The 15,183-nt window shown below is 58.1% G+C and overlaps 1 protein-coding gene across 1 annotated transcript in view; it reads right to left on the bottom strand.

The window, feature by feature from the left end:
* Positions 1 to 7: 7 nt before the first annotated feature.
* The window catches only part of CEMIP (cell migration inducing hyaluronan binding protein), a 123,777-nt gene continuing 108,601 nt past the window's right edge, over positions 8 to 15,183 (bottom strand). The window contains exons 21-31 of the mRNA XM_023520038.1: positions 14,624 to 14,659; positions 14,387 to 14,542; positions 11,906 to 12,086; positions 10,534 to 10,749; positions 8,852 to 9,063; positions 7,786 to 7,971; positions 4,488 to 4,692; positions 4,265 to 4,351; positions 3,485 to 3,642; positions 1,394 to 1,494; positions 8 to 279 (exon numbers count right to left, since the gene is read on the bottom strand). Coding sequence (XP_023375806.1) covers positions 152 to 279; positions 1,394 to 1,494; positions 3,485 to 3,642; positions 4,265 to 4,351; positions 4,488 to 4,692; positions 7,786 to 7,971; positions 8,852 to 9,063; positions 10,534 to 10,749; positions 11,906 to 12,086; positions 14,387 to 14,542; positions 14,624 to 14,659 — 1,666 coding nt within the window. The 3' untranslated portion in view covers positions 8 to 151. The remainder of the gene's footprint in view (positions 280 to 1,393; positions 1,495 to 3,484; positions 3,643 to 4,264; positions 4,352 to 4,487; positions 4,693 to 7,785; positions 7,972 to 8,851; positions 9,064 to 10,533; positions 10,750 to 11,905; positions 12,087 to 14,386; positions 14,543 to 14,623; positions 14,660 to 15,183) is intronic.

The following is a 15,183-nucleotide window of genomic DNA, read 5'->3' as shown; positions in this document are numbered from 1 at the left end:
CAGGGGCCTCGATGTCCTTCCCTTCCCTTCCCTGGGCCCATGTAGACACATGGACTTCCCAGGCAGCGGCCGGACAGGTTGGGGGAACCGGCCACCCTACCCTGGTCTGATGCCAAGAGTCTGCCATCATAGTCCATGTGGGCGGCTGTCCTCACAGCTTCCTCTTCCTCACCACGGGAATAGGCACAACTTGGAAGATTTTAGCCTTGTGGTCGTCGGTGTTCAGATTCACCCAGGTGGGCCGAAAGCTGCCTTTGAAGCCAACGAATGCCATTTTTTCTGAAAAGCAGGGATCAGTCACTTGAGCAGAAACCCCAGAGAAAATGGCTCCATGCCACCGCCTCCCAAGACTCCCCATCACCATTCCCGTCCCCTCCCAGGCTGCACTGGACTGTGTCCCCAGGAAGTGCTCTGTGCCAACTACTGACGTACCTGACGATTGTTTGTATGGGACACGGAGGGTTTCAGCTGAACCTCACAGCCGCCTGCAGGGGTGGCGGCTCAGCTTTACCCAGTGGACTCCCGGGAGCCTCAGCCACCTCTGAGCTGACCCCATGACCCCCCACAAATCCCTGCCCCTTTCTGAAGTCCAGTGACCCTTTGGGCTGTAGCTCTGATGTTTTTGGTATGTGGGATGGCATGGCAGCTAAGAACCCTGCCTTTGGATTAAAAAAATTAGGATGCAAGCTCTAATCCGAAGTTACTTAACGGTCGGATTCTACTTCCTCGTGACTATTTCCAGGTTGCTGTGAAGTGGTTCAGCAACGTGCAGGCGGAACGTGATGTGGCAGCCACAGTGGACGCTCTCACTGTCATCTGTACAGTGGCCCCGTCCCTCCTCTCTGCCTCCCGGGGACTCTGAGCACAGTCTGTGACGGCATGACGAGTGCCACGCAGAGGCACTGGTCCCAGCCAGCCTCCTCCCTGGGGGTCTGTGCCGGGCTTCACTACGGAGGAGCTGGGTGACCCTGGATAAGCCACGCGGACCTCTGGGCTCTCCCTAATGGCCTCTGAGGAACAAATGTGAGCTTGCAAACAGCAACGGGCTGGATAAACACTGGACGTCGGCCAGGGTGTGAGGAAGAGGCAGGGCCCCAGCCAGGCCAAGTGGCCAGAACTGGAGGGAAGTCGAGCCAAGCCACTTTTCTGCTGATCTTTTAGCAGAAGAAAGGGCCACCTACTGACTAGACGGGTGAACAACTAGCAAGTTCCTTCGGTGTCTGGCACACGTGAGAGGAAAGCCTGGGGCGGGGGCAGCCCCAGGCGGCACCCTGCCCTGCCCACCCTGGACACTGGCACTGTGCGGCTTCAGAGGCCATTGCCACGTTTGGTGGCAAGCGTTCTGGTCTCGGCAGCACCTAGACTCGTGTCCACCCCAGTCCGAACCCCTTACCTTTCAGCCTGAGCCCCTCGTCCGCCCCGAGCTTTTCCAGCACATGAGTCCACGGGCCTCTGGAGACATACCTTCCCCTCGATGCCATGAGAACTATGGAACTGAGCGAGAGGGGCGTGCTTAGAGGGCGAGACAGTGACCTGGACCGAGGGCTGGCGGGCAGGGGCGGCCTGCACGGTGGGACCAGAGGCCCGGCCACGGGTGCGGGAGGGGGCAGCCTCTCCGTGTGGCGCCGCTGGCTCTGCCCACACGCTGTCCAACACCCCTCCCACACGTGGCGCCCGCTCGCCTCAGTGCTTTTACGGGTCTGTCCCCAGAGAGGGCAGAGTGGGTCCAAGTGTGTGCCATCTGGGCAGGCGGGCACGCGAGGACCTCGCCGTGCACTTCCTAACTGGAGAGCTCTCCGCGCTGTCTGCACAGGCCGAGCGGAAACGCGGTGACGGCCACGTCCTCAGGGAGGGTTAACACCCCACGTGCCGGCCGCTTCCCTCTTTCTCTCTGGTCAGGTAAGACCGCATCGCCGCTCCGTTTTACAAGTGGGGAAACTGAGGCAAATAGCTATTACGTATCTGACAGGGCCTGCCAGAGGGAGGTGTGCTTGGCGGGGGGCAGCCTGCAGGTCCCAACCTGCAAAAGCCCTGCTTGGGAGAAAGGTGTCCCCCTCGCCTGCCCTGGCAGTGCTCAGCCACAGTGCTGTGAAATCGGCCCCGTGGTGGCAGACGCGGACTCGTGCTGGCCAGACAAGAGGAGGTGAACACCCCCCAGGAATAGAAACAGGGCAGAAGCCCAGTGGAGCGTCCCGTTCACATCTCAAAGGGACCTCGTGAGCACAGACCGCAGGCCAGACTGGAAAGTCTGCGTCGGATCCTGGAACCTGCTGTTGCCCCCACAGTGTCCCGTTGGGAGCGGAAGACACGCTCCTGAGAGGGGAGGCTGTGTGCAGTCAGAACGGCCGCGAGGAGAGGCTGGAGTCTGGGGAGGAGAGCCGGGGGGCCGGGGGCTGCCCACACCCCCCCTCAACTGCGGATGCAGGCTCTGCCCCAGGAGACTGTCCCCATCGTTCCGTTAAGAGGAAAGCCAAAGTCCCTTCGGCCCAGCAAAGCCCTGCTGCTGGGTGGACGCATATGAAGGTCGTGCCCTCTGGATGGAGATCAGGGTTAGCTCACGGGAGCAGGACACGGAGACAGCACTTCTCATCTGTCCCAGCCCCCACAGCGGGCACCGGAAGCCTGCCTGCACACTTTGGGTATCCCTCTCTGCCTGGGATGGGGTTCTCTAAGCCCCTGCACCTGCCAGCACGGAGTGTGCCACAGGTGGGGAGCAGGGCGGCTCCTAGAAACCATCCTTGACGTTTGTGGTGTTAAGCAGCTGCCTCCACCTTCCCCCGTGGACAGGGTGGGAAGGCCTGGACGGAGAGGACACGTGGAGGAACTGGAGGCAGAGCGACAGTGCTCGTGGAGTGACAGGACTGGAAGCAGAGCGACAGTGCCCGTGGAGTGACAGGACTGGAGGCAGAGCGACAGTGCCCGTGGAGTGACAGGACGTGGTCCCAGAGCGTGGCGCCGTGACAGAGATGAGAGTCAGACATGACACCCGGGCCCTGATGTGGCTGCCTGATCAGGCCACCCACTCAGACCGCCCCGGAGAACAGCTGGTCTGGGGAGTAAGAAACAAAAGCTGAGAACTCAGTTCCGCAGGGGGCCTCTGGGTGGCGCCCTCCAACTAGCACTTGGGCAGGAATGTCTGGTTCAGCGGAGGTCTGGGCTGGAAGAGCTCGGAGGCCAGCTGCATTTGGATCGCATGAGAAGTATGGGAGGGGATGAGGTCACCAGGGGGAGTGTCCAGGCCTGGGACACGGGTCAGGGCAGGCTTCTCATTTTAACTGGGTAGCCGTCTGCCTGGACCTGACCTACATTCACAAGGCCCTGGCTCCAACGGGACAGTCACCAGGCAGGGCCGTTCCCGGCCCAGCACCCACGACCCATACTCCCTAAGCTTTCCCGGGCCAGACTGTGACGAAGGCCCCTGGGCCGGGGCCAGGCCGGGGCCTGTGGTGTCCTCAGCAGTGCCGACGCAGAGGCATGGACTCACTTGTCAGGGATGTCCGCCACGTAACTGAAGACCTGCCATGGGACGCCCTGCAGGACGGAGTTCCTGAAGCCCGTGTGGCTCAGCACGTGCCCTCGGCTCCCGTCAATCACCAGCACCTGGATGCCGTCCTCCAGGCTGGGGTACTTCTTCCCGTCTACCTGGGGACCAGGGCCACACAGGGTGAGGGGCCTGAAGGCAGTGGGGCCCGGGGTCTCCCGTCTACTGTCCCCACGCAGACCCTGAACACAGAGGCGCCTCTGCAGCCCACTTAAGACAGGTCCTCGGAGGCCTCTGCAGTGAGCCACATAGTGCCCTCTCCCCAAAAAGATATGGCCCCCTGGAACCTATGGGAGGGGCCATATTTGGACACAGGATCTCTGAAGATGTAATCAAGTCAAGGGTCTCAAGATGAGGCCATCTTGGATTTAGGGTGAGTCCTAACCCAGTGACTGGTGTCCTCACAAGAGGCAGGGGAGATGTGAGACTCAGCCAGCCCGGGGAGGGTCTGCGTGAAGTCAAAGACAGAGGCTGGAGGGACGTGTCTACAAGTCAAGGGAGGTCAAGGGTTGCCAGCAGCCCCGGAAGCTAGAAGAAGCCCAAACAGCTTCTCCCTCTCAGCCTCCAGAGGGAACTGACCCTGCCGACACCTCGATTTCGGACTCCTGGCCTCCAGACTGCGAGGAGGTACACTTCCGTTGTTTTAAGCCACCCGGCTTGCGGTCATTTGTGACGACGGCCCTGAGAGCACAGCCACTCTGCGCAGGGGCTGAGATCCCTTACCTCGATGTACGCAAAGTCGCTCAGCAGGTGGAAGAACCGCTGCCCAAAACTCTCCATCTTCACCTCCAAGAAGTGGTCCTGTGTCTTCTGGAAAACAAACACGTCCGGCGCGGCCGTTAGGTCTGAGGAGGTGACCATACACCTGGTCGTCTCCCCCGGCCCCCGCCCGGGAAGTACGCTGTGCTGAGCAGGTGTCCTGAGAGGACCTGGGCCGGCCACTCACCAGCTGAGCACCGGCCAGCTTCCTGGGCATCGGCACGTCCACGGTGGCCCTCTCCGCGAAGCGGGGGTAGGCCGTGGCTGAGCAGTCGCTGACGCCCGCATCCTTGGGGATCAGAGCTTTAATCCTGATTCTCTCGCAGCCCTTCACAGAGCAGAAGGCGAACTTCTCTCTCGGGTTCTGAGCTGTCAGCTTCAGGAACAGCAGCCTGTGCACAGGGAAGAGGGCGCTGGCTGTGTGTTCAGAGCAGCGCCTCTGACAGCCCTGTGCCTGAGCGCGACACCCATCTGCAAGTCTGCAGCACCGCACTCGGGGCACCTGGCCAAGTCTGTGCTCCCGAACAGCCAGCAGCACCACTGTGTGTTTCACCTGGAGAGACGCAGATGACTCAGAGTGTGAGACACATCCGGACCCGCACTCTCAGCCTATTAACTTTTATTCTACCCCCAGTTCCAGTGAACGGGTTATTGGGTGTCCTGGCCCATAGCAGAAGAGGAGGTAGCCACTGAAGGCGGCTGCTCTGAATGTGATTAAGAAAGAACTGCAAGTTTATAAGACAGAAGAATCATTAAGAATAGCCCTAAGAATTCAAAAATCCCCAGAGTTTGGGCTTCTGCACAGGAAACCAACATCCTGTGACCCGGCCTGGAGTCCCTGAGGGTGTCACTGAATTAAAGCCCAGAGCAAACCCACACCTGTATGTCAACTAACCTATGACATGGAGGCAAGAATATACAGTGGGGTGAACATGGTCTCTTCAACAAATGGTGTTGGCAACGCTGGACAGGTACATGCCAAAGAATGAAACTAGACCACTTTCTTACACCACGTGCCAGCGTAAACTCAAAACGGATCAAAGACTTAAATGTAAGACCCGGAGCCATAAAACGAGCAGAAAACATAGGCGGTAAACTCTCTGACATTGCTCTTACCAATATTTTTTTTGGATATGTCTCCTTGGGCAAGGGAAACAAAAGACAAATTGAACAAATAGGACTCCGTCAAATAAAAAGATTTTGCATAATGAGGGAAACTCAACAAAATGAAAAGAAGATTGACTGAGCGGAAGAATTCGCCCATGACACACCCGATACGGGGTTCGCCGCCTAAACATACAAGGAACTTATACAACTCATTACCAAAAAAACAAACAATCCGGTTAAAAAATGGGCAGAGCACCTGAACAGACATTTCTCCAAAGAGGAGAAATCCATATAGATGGCTAAGAGACATGTGAAAAGAGGCTCAATATCCCTAATCGCCAGGGAAATGCAAATTAAAACCACCATGAGATGTCAGAACGGCCATCATCAATAAATCAACGAACAAGTGTTAGCCAAGATGTGGAGGGAAAAAAGGGAACCCTTGTGCCCTATTTATGGGATCGTAAATTGGTGCAGCCACTGTGGAAAACAGTATGAAGGGGCCTCAAAAAATTAAAAAGGGAACCACCTCATGACCCAGCAATTGCACTTCTGGGTACTCATCCAAAGAAAACAACAACACTAATTTGAAAATATACGTGCACCCCTATGTTCACTGCAGCATTATTCACAATAGCCAAGAAGATATGAAAGAAACCTCAGTGCCCACCTATGGACGACTGGATAAAGAAGAGGTGGTACATGTAGACAGCGGAATACTAATCGGCCGTAAGAAATGAAATCTTACAATTTGCAATGACGTGGATGGACCTAGAGTAATGGTGCTGAGTGGAGTCAGTCAGACAGAGAAAGACAAATGCCACATGATTTCACTGACATGTGGAACCTAAAGAACAAGATAAACCAACAAAGCAAACAAACTCACAGACACAGAAAACAAATTGATGGCTGCCATATGGCAGGGAGGCGGGGGTGTGAGTGAAAAGGGGGAAGGGATTGAGAAGTGCAAACTGCCAGTTGTAAAGACAGTCCTGGGATGTCAAGTACAGCACGAGGAACATCGCGCACTGTAGTAACTGCGGATGGCGACGGGGGTACCGGACTTGTCGGGGGATCACGATGCAAGGTACATGACTCTGTGTTCACTGAGCTGCACACCTGGAGCTCCTTTGATAGCACACGTGAACTGCGACTGAAAAGAACTTTCTGATTATTTTGGGACGCACAGCACAATCATCGATAGGCATAATGATAAGCTGAGCTATCGACAAAAAAGCTGAAGTATACAGCAAAATCTGCTGAAAGGAAACAAGGGGTAAAATCATAGATTCTCAGTGTTTTGATCAAAAAGGTCTGACTTGTTTAGTGGCAGTTTCCGTTTGAAAAATTCACATCTTTGGAACGTCCCATTTCCCATGATCCTGAGAAGAAAGTGCGACAGCCAGTGCCCGAGGATCTGACCCTACGAACACCTGTTTCCGAATCATCACACTTCCTGCTGGTGTGGAGGGGCACTCACTGCCAGGATCCTCGCCTTCCGTCTGAAAGGCTTTTGCTAGGCACCTCTGGCCCCAGGCCCGTCCGCTCACTTTCTTCTTACCCCAGGAAGTAGATGACTCAGTTGGCTGGGGGTGTAATATAGGTCCGCCACAGACAGGGGCGCTCTGCTCTGCTCCTCTGCACCCTAAGTCTGAGGGGTGCCCCCTGGGGCAGAGTGGCACACCTGGGGACGGTGCAGGCAGCTGTGCCTCCCACAGCTGTGCCTCCCACAGCTCTGCCAGCAGCGAGACTGGCGGTTCCCTCTTCACCTGCCGGCTTGTCTGCCCACAATCAGCTAGCATTTATGTGGGGAAAGGGGTGCTATTTACTGCCTCCAACCCTAATACTGTACTTATGCTTCTGATTTTCAAATTCTAATTTTCTTTTCATCAAACTGAGAGCCATTATCTGTCATAAGAAAACAAAACAAAACAAAACGCGAGAGCACATGTCAGCTATTCGCCCATCCTGGATCTCAGAACAAGAACGGAAAACGGCCGCAAAGTGAACCTTCGCCCTCAGTCCCCGGGCTGGCGATCACAGCGTCGGCGCCCAGGAAATGTGCTGGCTCTCTGAAGAGCCTGGCTCGCTAAGGGGAGGGGACGTCTCAGCGAGCAGGTGCTCCCTCCCCTAGATCTCTGTCACCTAGCACCTTATGCAGTTTAGCAAAAGGGCGAGGGCCTCGAATACAGACGTTTGTGCTGCTTGAAAAGCTTAACAGCTTGAAACATGGGTTGGTGGAAGGTGCCATCGGCCTCAGGGCACAGGAACCCAGGAGAAGACCCTGCACTGACTGGCACTCACTGCAGGAGGTTCCTGGGGTCACTGGAGGGGCCGGGGCAAAAGGATGCCTCCCCACGGCCACGTGGGCTCCTCACCCTGAGGCCTCGTCCCAGTAGTAGTGGCTCCGGCCTGGAAAGCTCTGGTCTACTTTGTCCATCTGCAGCGTCCTCACGAACGTGCCCGTCTTGGACGTCTGCTTCAGCAGGCGGTTGTGGACATCCGAGAGGATGGAGAAGCTCGTGCCTCGCGGGTAGCACAGCCCCACTCGGATCCAGTCGCCCCTGCAAGGGAAGGAGTGTCAGGTCACCAGCAGGGGCCCCGGCCACCCAGGCTCCAGGCAGGAGCCGGAAAGAGCCCAGAGAATGCTGCGCCGGTGGCGCCCCCCCCTTGTGTGAGGGAGACTTTGAAAGGACACTTGCTGTTGGTAACGGCCGAGTGGCGAAGTGTTCAAGGGGAGAGGACGACCGTCGCAATGGACGGTGGGCGTCTCCAGGGCCTGCAGTGGGGAGCCCCACAGGGGACTGTGGCTGGAAGGAGACGTTCTTTCCGCTGGACGGGAGTGGAAGAGCCCAGGTATGGAGGACCGGGCCCCACCCCTTCCTGCTCCAGCCTGGCGGAGGGCCCACGTCACGTATGTGGGTCTCACTTCCCGCATCTGATAAATCTCTGCCTCACAGGAATACGGCGACAAGCAAATGACGTGCACAGGAGACCCCGATCATAGTACGCGGAGCCCCGTGCCGGCGCCCTCGGCCGGATCCCCGGGCTGTGCACGGCCCCTCCCCTCGGCGCAAAGTGCTGACGTGGTCGCCAGGTACTTTTTCCCATGAAGGCCCGGTCCCAGGCGACATGCTTGTCACACGTGAGCTCACTGTATCCTCGCTGCACCCTTGCGAGGTGTTACTGTCCCCATCTCCCACGTGAAGGGACTGAGAGGATCCAAAGCTCGGATGCCCTGCCTGAGGCCACCCATACCTCGAGCAGGGGCTCGGCCGGGTCTTCCGATTCTGAGCTGCTGCGTGATGTCATCCCCCCTAGAGGTGTCCTCCCACAGGGAGGCCAGGGGCCAGCCTGACGTCTTGTGAGAGGCCACTTGGGACTCTGCTGTGAGGCAGCATCGTTGTCACGGCTGCCCTGAGCTCCAGTGGGGCACCCACTCACTTATTGAAGTTGATGAGCCAGATGGCGAGCTCGGCGGGGGCCGTCTGGTCCCAGTGGATGGTGTAGCCCCTGTGCAGCGTGACGACCGGCTGGTACTGCTGGTAGTGGGTGCTCCTGGTCAGGGCGCCCTCCAGGGAGAGAGGGTGGCTGGGGGAGTCATTCTTGATGATCTTCATCCGCAGGTTACTGGTCTTGTAGGCCTGAATGTACATCTTTTAAAAGCCAAAAAGGAAACACAATGGAGCAATGACAAAGGGTCATCCTGAGCGCGTCTGTTAACATCTGAGCACAGACTGCCCTTTCGGAGGCACCGTCGCCTGACGGGGCCCTTGTTAGAAGGCACGAAGGAGAGCAAGGCCCAATCGGGGGCCCGTCTGTGCCGGTGGTCCCTGCGGCCACCTCCTCTCCCAGGGCTGACAAATCCCAGCGCGCTGTCTGCGGTCCCCACCGGGCCTCCGTGTCCGCGCCTCGTCAGCATCCCCACAGCCGGCAGCCCTCCCAGCCTCGCTGCCCTCCATGGCCCAGTCTCTGCCCTCAGCACGTGACCTCGCCTCCTCCTGCAGAGAGAATCGCCCTGGGCTTCCTGCCCCCGGCCGGGCCCTGTCTCCCTCCGTGCCCTCCTGCTGAACGGGCTCCTCTGCCCGAGCCCCCCGCACGCTCCTGCCGCCGTGGGCCCCTGGCCCTTGCCCTCAGCCTGACACCAGCTGCCTCTCCCGTCTCTCCTCACACTGCCTTCCAGCTCTTCTCTCACAGTCGGCTACTGGCGTCCGCGTGCCGACACCGGGGCCTGCCCTCTGGGGGAGCTGTGAGGACAACGTCATCGTCCTCTCCCGCCCCCGGACAGTAACAGCAATGTGACAAGAGCTGGCGCTTTCGGTTCCGCCACGTTTCAGGCGCTAAGCCGGCACTGTCCCACACGATGGCCACTGCCCTCCTGTGGCTGCAGAGCGCTGTGCATGGGCCCGGTGTGGCTGAGGACATGGATTTTAAATTCATTTTAATCGAAATTTAGATTTCAAAAAAAAGGTGCGTAAAATAGTTTACACGACTTTGTTTTGATGGGACTAGCTTTTACTTTGTTGAAAATGTTAAGTATAAAATATGCAGAGAACAGGAAAAACCGTGACTGCAAAGTGTCCCGATAATTTTCTATGTTGATTATGTGTTGAGATGGCGATATTTTGAGTATACTGAGTAAAATAAAATCTATCGTCAAGATTAATTTCACCTGTTTTTCCTCTTTATGTGGCTAAGAGAAAATTTAAGAGAATGTGTGTGGCCTGCATTATATTTCTGGTGGAGGGGGCTGTCCCTTACGTGAAGCCGCCCCCCAATCTCACTAGGGAGGTTCAGCTATCACCCCGGTCTTACAGATAAGAAAACTGAAGCTCCAGACTGAGTCACCTACCCATGGTCACACCGTCAGTAAGTGCTGGAGCCTGACCTGAATCCTCACGCTGGACCTCTGAGCACCATTTCTGGAAGCTTTCCACTTACAAAGTGTTGCCACCGTAACTTTTTAAAAATTCCACTGGGTGAGGAGGGAAAGTAAAAGGAGGGAAAGAAGAGAAGCCCGTCTCTCTCTGGCCTGGCCCAGAGCCAGGCACGCAGTAGGCGCTCAGCGCTTGTCACATGAGTGAGTGACCAGCAACACCCAGGAAGGTGTGCCCTGGCGTCCCCACCTGTGCGTAGCGCCCGCTGCAGATGGCGCCTCTCCAGTCCGGAACATCGATGCAGTCCGGGTGCCGGACCAGCCAGTTGTCGGCCTTGGTGAGGTAGGAGCCGGGGTACTCGGACACGGAGCCGTCCACGTCGTGGAACACCGACGTCTTGTCCCCATCCATGTCCAGCTGGTTGAACCAGGGCCCGGGCTCCCCAAAGAACACTCTGGAAGTAATCTAAACAGAGCCCAGGACGGTCAGCCGGCAGGAGGGCAGGGGAACTGCAGCCGCCAGGCCAGGGCAACTTCCGGTTTCCACTGACGTTACACACCCGCCAAACCAAGGGTACGCTCGGGCACCGGGGGCAGTGGTGCGGCTGGCCTCTCAGACAGGGCCAGAAAAACAGCCGGACGTTGGCCGTGCCCCAGCTCCCACACTCAGCACGTTATTTTGGCCTCCGCTCACGGGAGGTTTGGCTGCTCTGGGTGACCTGGAGAGTACTCTGTCCTCGGGCTCAGAGGACCGCAGAGATGGGTGAGGGGACACAGAAGTGTGCGCGTGTGCATGTGAGAGAGAGGGAATGAGCTGAGGTGCTGGTGAACGTGAGAGGTACACACGCACACGTGGGGAGGGGGCACGTGTGAGAGCACATGTGAGAGGGTGTGCTTCAGGAAGACAGGCTTTCCCCGTGAGCCCCGAGGGCTTCCATGACTGGCTCCTTTGGGCCCTCGGTGGCCTGAGTAAGGAAATTAGGTAACAAGGTCCACGTCGTTTCCCTCGGCCTGCTGTAACCGGGTAGGCAGGCAAACGGCAGAGGGGAGGAGCGGGGAAGGTCTCAGAGAGCTCGAACCCAAAGAAAATGCTCCAGGAGGCCTGGACCTGCCTAGTCCCCAAGGGCAGCCCGTTGTCCTGATCTCGTCACGACTCCAGCTCCTGACTTGTCACTGTCTATGGCCAGGAGGCCCCTGTCTATGTTACACTCTCATGGAGAGGTTGAACAGAGCATCTTGAGCAAAGATTCTCTTAGAAACTGTAGGGTTCTTAAGTTAACGATGCCAACCCAGGTGGTCGGGGCACAAGACTCGTAGGTCAAAAGCAAGAGACTTGGAGGAAGAGCCTCAGAACCCTGGGTCCCGCTGAGGCTCCTGCTGAGGCCCGGCAGGCTCCAAGCAGGGCGAGGGCCACAGGCATCCACCCAGACTGAACTGCGGGGCGACCCCGCTCGTACTTTTCCAGCTCGGATGCAGACAGGGCTGGGACGTGGCCCAGCCCGCTCGGAGAAGGCCGTTCAACCCCTGTGGTTGTGGCAACGGGCCAAGCTCCAGCCCCCGGGGCCCTGTGACTCACTGCCCAAAGTCTGGGTTTGCCGGGAGCCTGCCCTGGCCTCACTCACCGGGACGTCCTCAAAGGTGATGCTGGTAACGTTGTTATGGGGGCAGCTCTGCCAGGCGTTGTTCAGGCGGAAGGCCAGGGCGCTGGTGTGCCGGCCCTCCAGGGCCACGAACTTCCGGAAAGTACAGTTCTGAACGTTGATCGGCCCATCGTAGAACTGAATTCCACGGATCGGAAAATCCCTAGGGGGTCAAAGAAGGCAGAGGTCAGGGTGACTGCCATGTTGTGCTGCGATGGGGCCGCACCCTCCAAGGCGGGCGGCAGCAGAGATTTTCTGGATAAACACCCCTCGGCCCCACCCCCAGCAACGGCCCCACCCCCAGCAACGACCCCCTCCGGCGAACGAACGTCGTTGACTCATTAATGAATTCACTCAGGAACCACTCGTGGACATGGGAAACGCCGATAAATGATTGGTGGGTGAGTTACTGGCTGCGTGGAAGGGTGGACGAGTGACAGGAGGACGGAGGGTGCGTACATGAGTATCTGTCTAGTTGCTGGCCTGGGGTTTGGGGGATGTTCCTCTATTTGAACCAGTTCTTCCATCAGTCCCTCCAAATTCTCCATCCTATGAGGAGTCACTGGGTAAATACTGTAAGCAGTGCTGGAGGGAGCCAACACTGTGTCCCCTGGGAGGGGAGAGCCATTAGTCATTATCGGCTTAGTAGCTGTAACAGTTTAATCAGATCAAGACGCAGATGAGTTTCCTCTCTGCAAGTAGACCTTTCAGCTGGGAGCATGCTGGATCTGGGGAACAAGGCAGGGCAGTGGGCTGCCAGAGGACCTCCAGAGGCCCTGACCCCGAGGAGGCACGGAGAGGACTTGGCAGGAGGCAGCGGGCCTGCTGATGCAGGGAGGAGGGAGTGGAGTGGGGCCGGTGGCTGGCAGTTCCACCGTGCGCCCAGCAGGGGGCAGGGTGCTCAAAGCTCCCATCTGCCTGACTCCCAAGCGGGGCTTGGGAAGCAAGGCCCAAAGGGGCTCGCGGGACTTCCCGTGGCCTCCTCCGGCCTGGCCCCAAATCCAGGCTTGCCCACCCTCCAGGCCCAGTTTCTCTGCTGTGACTGGAATTTCCACCTCTGGGCCAGGGCCCTCTCCTTCCACAAGAACGTAAGGAAGGAGAGAGGGCAGAACGCAGCAAAGGGACCTGTCTCCAGGGAGAGGCCTCACGCTGGGCCCCCCAAGCAGATTCGGTTCTGAGGGAGCCCCAGCCACGCGGTCCTGGCAACGAGCCCTTGGTGGACACCACGGGTCTGTGCACTTCTGTGCTGTCACGTTACTGATTAACACTGTAGCCTTGGATCAGGCCACCAAAACGATCACCAAAACGATCACAGTCGCCATAATGTTCTGGGCCTGGGAGGCTGGTAACTCTCAGTAAAGAGACCTCAACAACGCAGACCCAGAGCTGCTCATAAAAACGGTCTGAGGGGCCGCTACCTCATTAGGGGTGGACAGAAACGAGGACTCTTGACAACTCGTGCCAAGGGGACTGTGCTTCCATCTGCACCATCTTTTCAAGCACACGCATCCACTCGGGGTGGGAGCTCAGACCTGTGTCCTGCCTACTGAGGCAGGAAGGACATTCTCCAAGAGAAAGGGGAGAAAGCTCGGGGACAGGAAGGGCAGGACGCCAGGGCCCCGGGCTGCTGGCCGCCTCGGAGCCCCACTCTCCGGCCTGTCTTGGCCTCTGAGCGGGCACACCACCAGAGCGCAGCGATGTCCTCGCCGGCCCAGCCCGTGGCCTTCTGAGGAACGGACCGAGTCCGTGCTGTCAGCTCATCTCTCCGAGCCCCTTCCTCTCCAGCCGCACGCTGATCACCCCACTTTGTGTGAACGCCCCCAGCTACACAGAGCCGTGACTCTTCAGGACAGCCCTGCCATTCTGCTGCTGAGCAAATCTGACTGCCGGGAAAGTCTTTCCCGCACTAAAGCAATTCTAGCCCTTAGGTCAGAAAGACCCACTTCGAACCAGCGTCATCTCGTGTGCTCAGGGCAGCCCTGAGAACGTGTGACCACATCTCACACGCCGCTCCCAAGCACAAGCCACCTCTTGGTTGGAGACCCCAATCTGCATGCGACACGCCTGTGGGTTGTCGCCCTCCTGGTTCTCCCTTAAGAGTGCTTCGGCCTGACTCTCCACCACCCTCAGAAGATGAGATGCTCCAAGTGGGAGAGGTCTCAGCGGACGAAGGAAGCCATGGTGGCTGGCCCTGACGCCAGCTCCCGTCACCGTGGCCCAGAACCACAGAGCGCATTCTGATACAGCCACGTCGCCCCGCTGACTCACATGCAACATGGTGGCTCGATTTCCCTCGCAAATCTTAGACTTTGGCCCCTGTGGGTTAATCTCTACTGTTTCGGTGACTTCTCTGACCGCTAACGGACAGAGGAATTCACAGTCGACAGGTGGAAATCACAAACTGACATCTTTCGTTCCCATGCTGCCATGTGGCACAAGGAAGCCGCCGTGGTGCAAACCTACTGGCCTATGGGGAGGGTCCTTCCGCTGTGGTCCAAGCCGCCCGGGCCCCAGATCCTGTTGTCCATCATCTCCGTCCCCACGTTCCTGCTCTCCCCAACAAACAGGCTGTTCTTTATTTCCTGCTTGGAGCCGTCGTCATATGGGAAGGTTCCGCCACTGTGGGGAGAAGATGTCTGGGGTGAGGGGTCCAGAGACAGCTTCCCACAGGGGCCCAGCATGAACGACGGCTGCTCTTACCTGGCCAGGGTCAGGCCGATGCCATTGTCAGCAAACCTGGGGACAAGAGTGGACAGTCAGAGCATGTTCTCACTACACAGCCAGCGCTGTCCTGGTGTCACACCGGATCCTGCACAGAGAAGCCTTTCCCCGAATACAGGGTTCGCTGCGGAAGCTGTGGCCCTCTCACTCTGTGTAACAAGGAGACGTCTGGGTGGCCCCTCCACTCAGTGTCCGACTGAAAGACACGAGGGCGGCCACAGGTTCTCGGTGCCTGGTGCCACATCGCATCGCAGCGTGCGGCAGGCTCCCCAGCCTCGCTCCCAGCGGCTTCGCCCGTGACTCCAGGGCTCTGTGGGAGGTGGGACCAGGGGACGGGAGGACCTCGCCATGCTCAGGGCCAGCACCAGCTAGAGGTGGGTACGTATATGCAGGTCAGTTCCCCTTTGGCCACCCTCACCCCTGTCCCAGCCATAGCAACAAGGACAAATCGACAGCTGAGTTCCCAGTTTCGCAGAAGCCAGGCTGACGCCGGCCTGAGAGGAGCAGGTGGAACGCTGAGCCCGGCAGCTCCCCTCCGA

Source organism: Pteropus vampyrus, unplaced genomic scaffold (genome assembly GCF_000151845.1).
Source record: "Pteropus vampyrus isolate Shadow unplaced genomic scaffold, Pvam_2.0 Scaffold245, whole genome shotgun sequence".
Taxonomy (NCBI): Eukaryota; Metazoa; Chordata; class Mammalia; order Chiroptera; family Pteropodidae; genus Pteropus; species Pteropus vampyrus.
The sequence above is the reverse complement of the archived record's forward strand: the minus strand, read 5'-3'. Positions and strand labels throughout refer to the sequence as shown.